Below are 13,105 nucleotides of genomic sequence, written 5' to 3' on the forward strand. Positions count from 1 at the left end.
CTTTCTCCCTACTTGTTCTATGGCGGTCATAGCCTCTTTCTGCATAGTCTCTGTATCTGTATCGTTCTTCATCACTGATTAAGAAAAAAAGAAGATATTTTCAGGACAGAAATACCAAGCAGTATATACATTAAAAAAAGATAAATGACTCTCAAGATAAATGACAGAAAAACCTTAAGGTATCCTCTGGGTTTCTAAACAAGAGTCATCACATGCTAAAAGGACATAAAAGCTCTTCACTTTACACCCTAAACTTCAGTGGTTCATGCAATTTTGGAAGGGCATTGTTCAATAAGAAAGGAAAAAAGAATACAGCAGTGTCACATTAACTTAACACAGGAGTTATCAGGCAGTTATCTTAAACCTGTATTTAGTTGCGAACAAAGTACATAACATCCTACGTAAACTTTAGTAATGTTTTCAGATCAGTGTGTGTAATGCCCAATGCTTATCAGCAAACTTTTTTACTATTATACCATTTGGGTAAATTAAATTAATTTTGGTACAGCTGATCTATTTCCTTACATGAGTTTCAAGAAAAAGCTAGGTGCAAATGGACCAACAGTAAAATACACTCAATGTTACTTTTAAAATTAATTTCTCTCCAGTGCCAATGCTGTCTCTACTTCCACTCCTTCTCTTGGATTACGAGGGCGCCCTGCCACAATGCCTAAATATTACAGGCTGTACAAGAAGTTAAAGGCTTTACTTAAGTATGTATTTTCATATTTTGACTTGATGAAAGACAGTTATAAGAATTTAGTGAAATTTAAATAAAAAAATAAGGATGAGAGCAGTATCTACAGTTAGCTAGCAGCCTGTTAGCATAGCTTAAAAAGGCATGCTCATTTTATGATTTCTCTACCAAGAAAATCCTACCCAGATAGTGTCCAGCATCATTTAACAATGAGACTTCAATACAAATAAATTTACTGTAATTATTTATATATCACATGAAGCGATACATAAGTAGGCATAGTTACATGAAGTAAGCATAGTTTGGAAGATCCCTACCAAGTCCTGAAGAAAAGCACAATGTGACCAGGCCTTTCAAAGCAGTAATTAAAACAGTTAACAATTCAGGTACTATTAAGCTGACAAAAGCCAAGTGTTTCATGCTTTCTGTCTTTGCCAATGCTTACCATAAAAGGAAGCCTCATCCTGACATCCCTGACAGCAGCAGAACAGGTCAGACAGATCACACAAGAAGAGCTCAAGCCTAAGAGATTTCTCACGGCACACAGCAGTGAGAACTTTATCTGCCATAACTTAGATCCTGTGACCATTTCTCAAGTGAAGATATTACATTAGTGATTAGTACAGCTATACAGAAAAACTCAGAAAGAGAAGGGAAAATGCCTGAAGCAACAGCACTAGTCTTTCTATGAAACTGTATGATTATATAATGATGCAAATTTCAAAAATTAGCGACTTACGACACTGTAGATAAGCATCGAAAACCATGCAGATGACATTAAAAATATTCCCACATCAAAATCAGGTAGACTACAGCTATTACTAAAGAACTCAAAGTTATGATTTACACTGAATAATGTGACTGCATTGACTAGCGCCTGTACAATTACAAAATTTATAACATTTTTAAGATTTCCATAATGCACTTATAACTACAGATCTGAGAGTAAACTTATCAAAACCTGCAAAGTACATTTGTGGCAGATCACAGAATCACACAATGGTTGCAGCTGGAAGGCATAACTGGAAGTCATCTACAGGTAAACTAAAGTAGTTGGGGGTAGGGAGAAGGGAGAAAGTAAATCCCAAATTAGAGCGCTGAAACCTCAAGTCCTATGCCTTTAACCTGTTTCTATCTGTATTGACCACTTACCACTGTTTTACCCCTCTACTAACAGGGGAAGGAGGGAAGAGTAGGAGAGACATTTACAATCTAAGTTCCTTTCTACTGAGCATTTCTTCTCATGAGAAACTAACTCAAGGCTTCAGGGAAAGGGGTACCCAACAGTTAGAAGACTTTTCAAATGTCACAGAAAGATGAAGGTTGATATCACCTGCTAGTTTCTAGAACAAGTCATACTGTAGAGAAGACTAGCCCAGCTTACACAGCAGTTAGTTTTGCAGTTCACAGTGACAGTCTTCATTTGACCTATGGTTGAAGGGTGTCTTAACTTGGTGTGTAATAATGCAGCATTATAAAGACAGGATGTGCCTGGTGTAGTCTAGTTACAAAGCTCAGCTTTCAAATACAAAAATATAAAAAGAATAATGTTAAAATTAAATTACAATTAGGCTCTGGAATCTATTAAAGGTTATAACCAAAGATAAAGCCCAATTTGAACAGAAATTTTCAGTTGTTGTTACACGTAGGATTCTTGTGCTAACACACCTTTAAAGTGCCACTAGTTCTAACATTTTAGGAACCTTACATTTCTGCGGGCTGACAGGGATAGAAAACACTAGAACCAGTTCAGCTATAGTTTACTCCTAAGACTACTCCCAGAACTAACATTTTCATCATCAGTATCTAATTAAAAAGTTAAAATTTGAATGCCTAACACTGCTTTCTGACACGCTTGCGTAATGAATTAGATGGCTACTCGTAGACTTAAAGCTTGGTTTCAAAGCTGAGATCCAAACTCTAATGTTAACCCAATCTGCATTCGCTGTTACATAACTATTTCAAAGGTTAAAAATATTATTGATACTCCTTTTTAAACCTTATTTTGGCAAGCTACTAAGGAACCATGACAGCTTGTAAGCGTGTCTGAAAATAAGCAACCTTTCTGCAAGTAAAGAAAAAAAAAATCAGTTTGCGAAGTCCAGTATGCTGGGAGCTTCCAGGATCAGGAATAAATGCCATGAACCCACTTGTTACACCAGTGATCTCCTCCACATTTTGTATTTGGACTTATGTTATGGTTATCAGAGCCTTCCAGAGACAGCCTTGAGAACACTACAACCTTTGACCTGTGGAAAAGGACCTATCATCATCCGTGTTCTCCTGGCAAAGAAGCCCCAAACCAGTCCAATCCATAAAAATCTTCATTCTCCATACTTTTGGTTACTTTTCCAAAACAGACTACAAGCTACTAACGTCACAAATCAGGAAGTCTCACTTTTGGTAGAGATGTCTAACTTCTGATACTTGTATTCAAAAACTTTCCCATGTATTAAGGCCACAAAGATGATCGGGGACTGGAACACCTCGCCTACGAGGACAGGCTGAGAGAGGTGGGGTTGTTTAGCCTAGAGAAGAGATGGTTCTGGGAAGATCTTACAGCAGCCTTCCAGTACTTAAAGAGGGCCTACAGGAAAGACTGGGAGGGACTCTTTATCATGGAGTGTAGTGATAGAATAAGGGGTAACAGTTTCAAACTGAAAGAGGGTAGATTGAGTTTAGATATTTGAAAGAAATTCTTTACTGTGAGGGTAGTGATACACTGGAACAGATAGCCCAGGGAAGGTGAGGATGTCACCTTTCTGGAAGTGTTCAAGACCAGGCTGGATGGGGCTTTGAGAAACCTGATCTAGTGGGAGGTGTCCCTGCCCACAGCAGGGTGATTGGAACTAGATGATATTTTTTGTCCCTTCCAACCCAAACCATTCCATGATTCTATTCCAAAATGCTTCAACAAAGAATAACAGAAGGATTTAGGCTGGAAGGGACTTTGTGGAAGTTACCTGGGCTAACCCCTCCTCAACACAGGGCTAATCCAGAAGTCCGGTCAGGATTCTCAGGGCCTTGTTTAGTCAAATTCTGAGTATCTCCCAAGGCTGGAGATTCCACAATCTGTCTCCACAACCTGCCTTACCACCTGATCACTCTTTCTGTGATTACTTCCTACCACCCACCCCTCTCCACAAAGTGGAATTTCCCTTGCTGTGACTTTCAACTATCGCCTCTTGTCCTTTCTCTGTACACCTTGAAAAAGAACCTGGCTCTATATTATCTATGATCACCCATTAGGTAGTTGAAAATAGCCTTCAAGAACCCTCCTCATCCTTCTCCTTTCAAGCTAAATAGACTCCATCCCTTTAGCCCTGCTAACCGCCTTGTCAGACCTCCCCCCACCAGACTCTACAGTCTGTCAACGTCTTTTTCATATTGAGGGTCCCAAAGCTGGGCATAGTACTCTGCACAACGTATCAGGTGCCAAATAAAGGGAATAATGTCATTCTCCATCTGTAGGCTACATTCTAATGCAGCTCGATGTGTTTTGACCTCTATCACATATTGAGTGCCAAGTCCTATTCAATCTATTGTCCACCAGGACACCAAGCTCTTTCCTGTAAAACTGCCTTCTATCCAGACAGACCCTCGTCTGCTCTGCTGCACGGGATTATTGGGTTCCAACCCAGTTGCTGGGTTTTGATTCCAATTGCTAAGGTAGAACCACAAAATGCTAAGGTAGAACCACAAAATGCTAAGGTAGAACCACAAAATGCTAAGGTAGAACCACAAAATGCTAAGGTAGAACCACAAAATGCTAAGGTATCAATCAAATGGCAAAGTTTACATTTTTAGTGGTAACTAATTGACTTGAAACTATCAAAATAAAAAAGGAAAACGTAAGTCTTTGCAGAAGGGACAATAGTCCAAAAAGAACAGCATCTTCTCAAGGGGGCAGAGTGAGATATATTGTAACAATGCACAATTTCAACGCACTGATAGCGGGGTTAAGGTAGAACAGAATATAAAGACAGCCAAGGTTCATTTTTAAATCACATTTGGGTTGTACTAATAGAATAAAAATAGTTCCCATTTTCTTATAATTCTAAGAAATAATATAGCAAAAATACAGTCTATTTATCTGGAAAACAACTGCTAAAAACATTGAAAGCAGTAATTTCTGAGAAGTAAAAAACTAAAGCTGATACTTACTCCAAATGCCACCATGGTGTTGCCTGAACAAAGGGAATTTAAATAAAAAAGTAATGCATCTGTGCAGTCTCTAAAATAGCTGACATTCTCTTCCTCATACCTCTTTTTATTTTATTTTGTTAAGTGCACAGAATTTAAAATAAACTTTAAAAAATATTATGTCTGCATGTTCTGCCTTAAGCCTCTCCCACCTTCTCTGTGACTCCCAAATCTACTTATACTAGTTAAGGGCCTCCCATTTTCTTACACAGCCATGTGGCAACAGCTTTACTACAGATGGTGGATAATTTAGTCACATAAAAAAGTTGAGGCCTGCTCTTCCCCCTCCTTTACAGATAACTCTGGCAGCAGCACAGAGATTTCTCGAGGCCTGGAAGCTATTAAGGTTCATTTCAAGCACCCCTGAATGACCAGGCTTCTTTCTGGCCTTCAATCAAGCTGTTTGAGAAACAGATGTTTAGATTGGTCTTGAGTTCTCAGAAACTGACCCTGGAACATAGCACATGTGCACGGGAGAGGACATCGCCACATCAGCATACAGGGAAAATGCCCTATCTTGCACGCACCTAACAATCATCATGCAAAAAATGTCATCTCTCAACTGAAGTAATGTTGACCCTGGGTGCTCTCATTCCCTTCACAGCACAGAACCACTGGTAAAAACAACACGCCTAACAGCTAATGGTTACATTCTGCAAAAACTGAAACTTAATAAAAAACACTGAGAAAAGCATCAGGGTGTTTACCCCAAAATACTTATCAAGTAACAAGCAAAGTAAATTTAGATAAATCTGGCAAGCCAAGAGACCTCTGCTCTATGAAGTCATAGTGAGCTCAACATTAAATGTTTTCACTTGTGCAAATGAACCACAGGACAGTTGCAGCTATCTTCTTCTCATAAAACAATTAGAGAGTTGAAAGCCAAATAAAGTTATCTGCTATTTTTTTCATAATCTGCCTGAAAATGAAAAAAAAAAAAAAAAAAACCCAAACCCAAATAATTCTTAACCTTGAAATAATAGTTCTAGAAAAGATAGGACAGATTATATCCCAGCTAGTGCTAATGACCAAACTAATCATTTTAGCAGCTAATTAATAACACCATTAATTAAGGTCAAATGTTGCAGCACATTGATCTTAGCACTGAATTGACAAGTAAGATTCATTTAGTACTTCTACGGGTTTTTCTAGATCTACTGATGTCAAACAGAGCTGGCTATGTCACTCATACACAGGGTTAAATCACAACTTTAACCTGTAAAGCACTATGACCAGTTCGGAAGTAGACTCTCATTTTTACACTTCTGTTTTACATTTAGAAATTTAATCACAGTTTCCAAGAGAAAAGCGGGAAGGGGAGGAAGCCACACCTTCTAGCTCTTTGGAATATACAGCTGAACATTAAACTTTAACGTTGAAGTACACTATTTAATTGTTGAAGTACTATTTAATGTTGAAGTACACAGGATTTTGAGCAGAGTTACAACATGCTTTAGACATTTCACTAACCTGTTGAACACACTTGGAGTTGGACTGTGGTCTCGGTCCCTTTCCCTGTCTCTGGTACGTTCTCGTTCTCGATCTCTGTCTCGGTCCCGGTCACGATCCCTATCTCGGGACCGTTCTCTCTCACGTTCCCTATCCTTCTCTCTTCGTGCATAGTAATCCCACTGTTTGCTGGTGTCCATAAGACTAGACCATGAAGGAGCAGAACCTGCAAGGTGCGGAAAGGTGACTAAAGAAAAAGACGTGTGTATTAGAAAGAACAAAATCAGATACTATATGAAAACTGCAATACTACTTAGGCATGAAAATAGAGACATTAATCAGCATCCTCCAATGACATTTTTTAATCTACTCCTTTCACATAAGAGTTAATTCTGAGCAAACTCTGCATTCGTTCCATGATGCTAATAAAGGTCTCCGGTGCTCATTTAAATACTGATTACGAAGATTGTACAGAACCAGGATATACATAAAAAAAGCCGTCTAAATCCCTCTGAAAAAAAATATTTTGTGTAAAGATTTGCTGAAATATGATTTTAGTGATCAAATGGCTTTGCTTTGGGGTAACAACAAAACAAAAACAACGAGAAAACAAAACTACCTTTGAAACTCATTGGCTCTTAAAGTACAGTTCAGAAAAACAAGGAAAAATGATGCTTCCAACTTTATATTTAGATGCTACTATTTTTATGTTTTGTCTTTCAAAATCATTATATTTAAAACATTAGTTACAAAGTTCTCATTCACTAATTTATATTCTATACTGTGCTTTGCTGTACTTTTCTGAGTACAGATGGAACAGCAGCTTTGAAATAAGTTCCAAAAATTCATTCTGGTGAGAAATATAAACGCTCCTACTTATGCTTTGTAAGATACCATTTCTAATGAATACTCAGCACAACTGCTGTTATCACCAAAACATAATAGTTTTGGAAAATTAAGTATATTATCTTTATCTAAAAGATAATATGCTTAAGAAGTAGTCATGACACAGTCTCACAATCTTTTTAGCTTAACCAGCCTTGAGAAGGGAGAAGGGCCATGCTTCTCCATTGCTTTTTGCCAACTTCCATGTAATAAAGAACTACTACTTCTCTTAATGCCCTGATTGTTCTGTCTCTCCAGAAGCCCAGTGAATGCATCCTGCTAATGAAAAGCAAGAGCTGCAGTATTTAACTGGAAACAGCACTCTCTAGTGGATTTACAGTACACAGGACTTCCAACTTTCTGCTTATCTTTGCTAGCCGATGATAACACAGCCTTCAATAACTCGCTTGGTGTGCTTTCCACTTCATTATCTACGAGAACAATATTCACTGAACTCCATGTTGTCACGAAGAGACATTAACAGTATAATTAATATAAATATCCACTGAACAATGTGAAGTTTGTTACTGATGCTGTATTGAACACTAATTGAGTTATAAAACCAGTGGCTTCTCCTGACAGTTATGTTCAGACTGCCCTGCCTACAATGTCTGGAGTATGCCTGCCCCAGAAAACTTTGGCAGAAGCTTAAGACAGCAGTTTGCCAATTGTCAAAGGAGGAATGAATACAAAAGACCTTTTGAGCAGACACTGGAGCAGGAAAAAATACTTCATTCTTAAAATACATTTGCAATGAAAAACACCGTAATTCTTTAAAAAAGCATTTATACAGGGTTTTGCCTCTGACAAAATGCTCAACACAGTTTCACTTCAGGTCTACAGACAACATGAGTTAACAGAAAAAAAAATCTGAATACAATAGTATGCTGTTCATTATACTGCCAAAACCTGAAATTCTTCTAAGGAAAGCAGCCAGAAATAGCAAAAAAACCAGCTGGACTGTAAAGACTGCTAATTTCCTTGACTTGCCGACAAGGAATGTCGACAACATTCATATGGTCTATGGGACACCAGCTGCCTGAATATTCTGATCTAAAGTGTAAATTTAAAGTTTAATGTTAAATGTATACTACAAAACAATTATTAATGGCAGTATAAAATTTTACAGTAAATTTTGTTTACTCCCCTCATATCTGCAGTAGCTCTTATCAGACAGAATTATGTCATTTCCACCCCAACAATCTGATATAAACCATTTGATGCTCTGCACATTTTTGTATCTAGATTTTCACCAGTAATTATTCACAACATGCAAGAAGCTTACTTTATAATATGAACAGACATTCCCCATTTACTACTTAGGATGAAGTCATTTGTTATTTTACTATTTCTACATGGATTATTCTAATAATTTCTACCAAAAGAAAGAGACTTGGTAAGCTTAACTCTTACTTTATTTTTAAAACAGGAAGAGAGGGAGCTTTGAATTATCGGTACTTTTGGATAATTAAGTCCTGTTTGGAGATGGTTTCAAAATTTAAAGCTGCACATACCACAGTATAAGGCAAACTATTAATACATCTTCTTTGTGCCTCACAAAATACTGACTCTCAAACTGTTTCTGTAATGCTAAATTTCTTGCAAGTCCGTAAGATATAGAGAACATTTAGAGCACAGAACAGAGAAATGCTTGAGGAAAAAACGAACAAGCATATAACACAAGTTGCTTCACTGGCAGATGAAACACAGTGCCATATATTGAGAGCTCAATAAAATTTAGAGATCTGATGGCAAAGATAGCACTGAATTGTGAAAGGATTTAAGAACAAATTGAAGAAACTGCACTGATGCAGTGGAAGAGCACAAAGACAAAATAAGTATTATTGAAGCTATAAGCTAAGAATACTATTTTACCCTGCAACCTTCCTAATGGGTCTGCAGCAGGAACCATCCCTGACCACCAGGGAAAAGACACCAAGGCATGCAATTAGCCATTTCAATAGGCAGAAGAAAGGCTAGAGCCTTAATCAAGATCGGTATTTTTTCAATATGTTCCGCATGTTCATCTTCCCCTGCAATTTTGACAAAGCTGTGAAACATACATACTGTCAAAAAAGACAACAGGTTGGAGATTCAGCGCTATCATTCAAAGCAACCATTAAATAAATATACTTAGCTATTGTTAATTAAAATGTCAATCTGTACCCTACTGCACCACTGAGGCCTCAATTTAGCTAAGTTCTGATGCATGGAGAGCACTGGTAAAATACTGGCCAATGATCACATTGTGAGACAGGGACTGTGAGAGTAAGATGCTGTTTAGGGAAACATCTTTCACTACGAAATGAACAGCAGCAATAAAACACCAATGAACCTCTACAGATTCAAAAATTCATATGATAGGCACAGCTTAGAGACAGACAGTTTGCTTTATATGGCAAATATGAAAGCTTTTGTCAAAATAGGTGGCAGATACACCTGGGAAAACTGGAGCAGACTGTGAAGATGGAAGTAGATTGTGCTCCTTGGTCTCTATGATCACATAAAGGCAAACATCATTTTTTAACCCTGCTGAAAAAGTCCAAATCCAGTGTTGGCACAATCATTCTGACAGCACTGAATATTAGTACTGCAACAACATAAGCAGGCCATCACCTCTGGAAGTCAACATAAAACTTCGAAATATTCTTGTGTCCCTAACAATACTTGACAGAACAGCAAATTCTTATAAAAAAAATTCTGAAGTGAAAAACATTCTAAATTGGAGACTACGTATTATATGCAATGTACATACTAATGACTGTAAGACTGCTTTCCTTATGAAACTCTGCATGGCTTTAGGTGGCTTCAGCAGAACGGCCACTTGGTTATCTTAGTTGCCTGCCTCAGCTTTACCTTTTTGCTAAAACCTTAGCAAATACAATTTGATTATTGCTTAAAAAGTAGTTACCATAAACCAGCTGTTTGCCCACACCAAGAATTCCTGAAAACATAACACACTTCCACGCATGAAAACGAACACTCGATAACTGATGACGATCCTTTCAATATCAACAAAGTACCACTTGTTACTCCATAAACCGCTGCAACTTCAAGAAATTAAAAGCCACTCAAAACTGTAATTTTGTACATCCTCTCTAAAGACTTAGAAACTTTTGGGAGATACTTTGTCTGAATGTTTAATCTGTGCTGAACATTATGTATCCCCAGAAGTGGACAGAACTTTCCCAATAATTTCTCCTCCCAGCAGCTAGGGTCCAAAGAAATGAAGAGTAAGGAGACAGAAAAAGTCAGCTGGAAGGAAAGGCACTAGGTTTGGGGATGGATGGCACATGATCTGAGGGCAGAGGCAGTGACTAGTGACACACAAAGTCCTGAACCTGGGTCAGGGCAATCCTCAATATCAACAAATTAGATGATGAATTGACTGAGAGCAGCCCTACAGAGACTTCGAGATATGGGTAGACAAGAAAATTAAATACAAGCCAGCAATGTTAGTTTGCAGTCCAGAAAGCCAATCATACCCTGGGCTGCATAAAAAGAGGCATGGTCAGCAGATCAAGGGAGGAGATTCTACTTGTGTGTGCTCTCGTGAGACCCCATCTAGAGTTTGCCCCCCAGCTCTCGGGGCCCTAGTACAAGAAAGACATTTTAGAGCAGGTCCAGAGGAGGGCCATGAAAAATCAAGAGAGTTAGAACATCTCTCCTATGCTGTTCAGCCTGAAGAAAAGAAGGCTCTGGCAGCCTTTCAATACTTAAAGAGGGCTTACAAGAAACAGGGAGAGAATTTTTACCAGGGCCTGTAGTGACAGGACAAGAGGCAATGGTTTTAAACTGGAAAAGGCTAAGTTTAGACTGGACATAGGAAGGAAGTTCTTTATAATGAAGGCAGTGGAACACTGGACCAAGTAGCCCAAAGAAGCTGCGAATGCCCCATCACTGGATGTGTTCAAGATCAGGTTGGGCAGGACTCCGAGCAATCTGATCTAGCGAAGGGTATCCCTGTGCGTGCAGGGGGATGTTTGATGGTTGCTTCCAACCCAAAATCATTTTGTGAGCTAGATCAAGAAGAAGCTGACATCTTAGTATTGCTATCACTTTTTTTGACTCAAGAAGCAGAGCTGTCTAGGTAACAAATGAGTCTATGAAGTTCTAAACTCACTGTAGCTTCTGTGGATGTCCATTTGATTGCATATAATGAAGCTCGTACTTCAGTTCTCTTTTACTATAAAACCAGAAAGTGGTGTTTTTCAATTTCAGACAGAATGATTTTGCAACTGGATAGCTGAAGATTATAGTATCTTAGACAGTTTTTCAAAGGAGAGGTACATCACTCAGGATTTCTCAATGACTGGTCTTGCTGGTTAAAATTCTGATGGTATCTCAACAGTACTTGTTCTCCTGCTTCTAAACCCTATCAGTTCTTGGAAAATGCTCCCTGACTTGAGGCCATATTACAGCGTGTTACTTTTCAAAAATCACAGTTCTGCAAAAGCAGCATGGAAAGATATCCAACATAAAAATAGGCAAGCAAAACAATAGTATTTACTAACAGCTGTTAAATTTGCAACAGCATGTATCTGTTTAGAATAGTAGGCAATGAATTTTCATAATGAACTACTGAAAGGACCTGTTCAATCTCTTAGCTAAAATCTCAATAAGTGTATCAAGCAATTATTTGATAGAGCACTAGTCAAGATTTTCAAAGCCAGCAAGCTTGCTCACCACTGCCATAGGAAAACGCACGAACAGAGCGACCATCATAACCAGAAGAATGTCCACTGTTGAAAAGAAAATACACGTAAATCCAGTTTTGCCGTCAAAGCTACCTCCATCAATAAATACAGATTTTTAATATTATTCTCCTGAATTCCTACCACCATACAGACTAAAATAAAGCATTTGTTAAAAATGAATTTAAGTCCTCCATTTTGAGCATTACTAATTATGGAATCTGCCTACCAACACAAATATGTATATTTCATGGTTTACCACAGGAGGCAAAAATAGTAGTCTATCTTCTTGGAATTTAGAAGAATAAAATATCCGTATCATCAAAGCTGTTCTTTTGTATTTTCAATGAATTTACTACTTCAAATATTTCTTGTATCATAAGATGTTTCTGCATAGACGCTGAACTTAATTTCCAATTGCTTCAAAGTGCTTCATTCATGAACGAAGCCATTCTCATTCTTTCACTTAAAAAGTAGTACGTGAGCACATGTAAGAACAGGTGGACTTCAAAGATGTATTTCTATAAATAAACTATTAAATTAGCTACACATTTTCTATGCTGACTTCTTTCAGTGGTAGCCAATTCAAGTAGGTAAAAACCTGAAAGCTTTTTTGAAAGGATGATAAGTGCGCAGGACGTAATTCATACACATATAATTCTTCCATGACTTTTAGCACTTCCTACGTAACTTGAACGAGTTATTTTTGCAGTATTTAACCCAGTGTTATTTCTGTTCTTGAAGGTACTTCAAGAAATATATTTTTGGTTAGCTTAGTTTAAAAATAAAACAAAAACAATTATAATGAAAGGCCAACCCAACATCTTAGTATTTAAAAGTATAAGATTCAGTTCCTAGGTTACACAATAAACTTGATTTTTTCATATAATTTTTCAGAATCTACTACAAGTAAATGCAATGACTGCTAACTACCTGACAGTAGTAATAAATAATAAATTTACATATCAAACGCATCCAGTTATGGTTTTTTCTGACTTAAATCAGATGAGGATTTTCTCAGAGATTTTACCATCATCATCCTGTAGCATACATAGAATTAATAGAATTTTGGTTTCGAAGGAACAGATGTGTGCATTGTCCTTCATTGAAAGTCAAAAGACTGGCAAGAGGCTCGCACCATCTCCTTAAGAGAGCTCTGTATGACCTGGGTTTGGCC

The 13,105-nt window shown here is 37.7% G+C and overlaps 1 protein-coding gene across 1 annotated transcript in view; it reads right to left on the reverse strand.

Annotated features, from left to right (window-relative positions):
• FIP1L1 (factor interacting with PAPOLA and CPSF1) overlaps positions 1-13,105 on the reverse strand; it is a gene marked incomplete at its 5' end in the record, with an annotated part of 43,261 nt that overhangs the window by 1,101 nt on the left and 29,055 nt on the right. Inside the window, 3 exons of the mRNA XM_010134957.1 lie at positions 27-74; positions 6,371-6,596; positions 11,921-11,976. Of these exons, the coding sequence (XP_010133259.1) occupies positions 27-74; positions 6,371-6,596; positions 11,921-11,976 (330 nt within the window). The remainder of the gene's footprint in view (positions 1-26; positions 75-6,370; positions 6,597-11,920; positions 11,977-13,105) is intronic.

This window comes from Buceros rhinoceros, unplaced genomic scaffold (genome assembly GCF_000710305.1).
Source record: "Buceros rhinoceros silvestris isolate BGI_N320 unplaced genomic scaffold, ASM71030v1 scaffold7694, whole genome shotgun sequence".
Lineage (NCBI taxonomy): Eukaryota > Metazoa > Chordata > Aves > Bucerotiformes > Bucerotidae > Buceros > Buceros rhinoceros.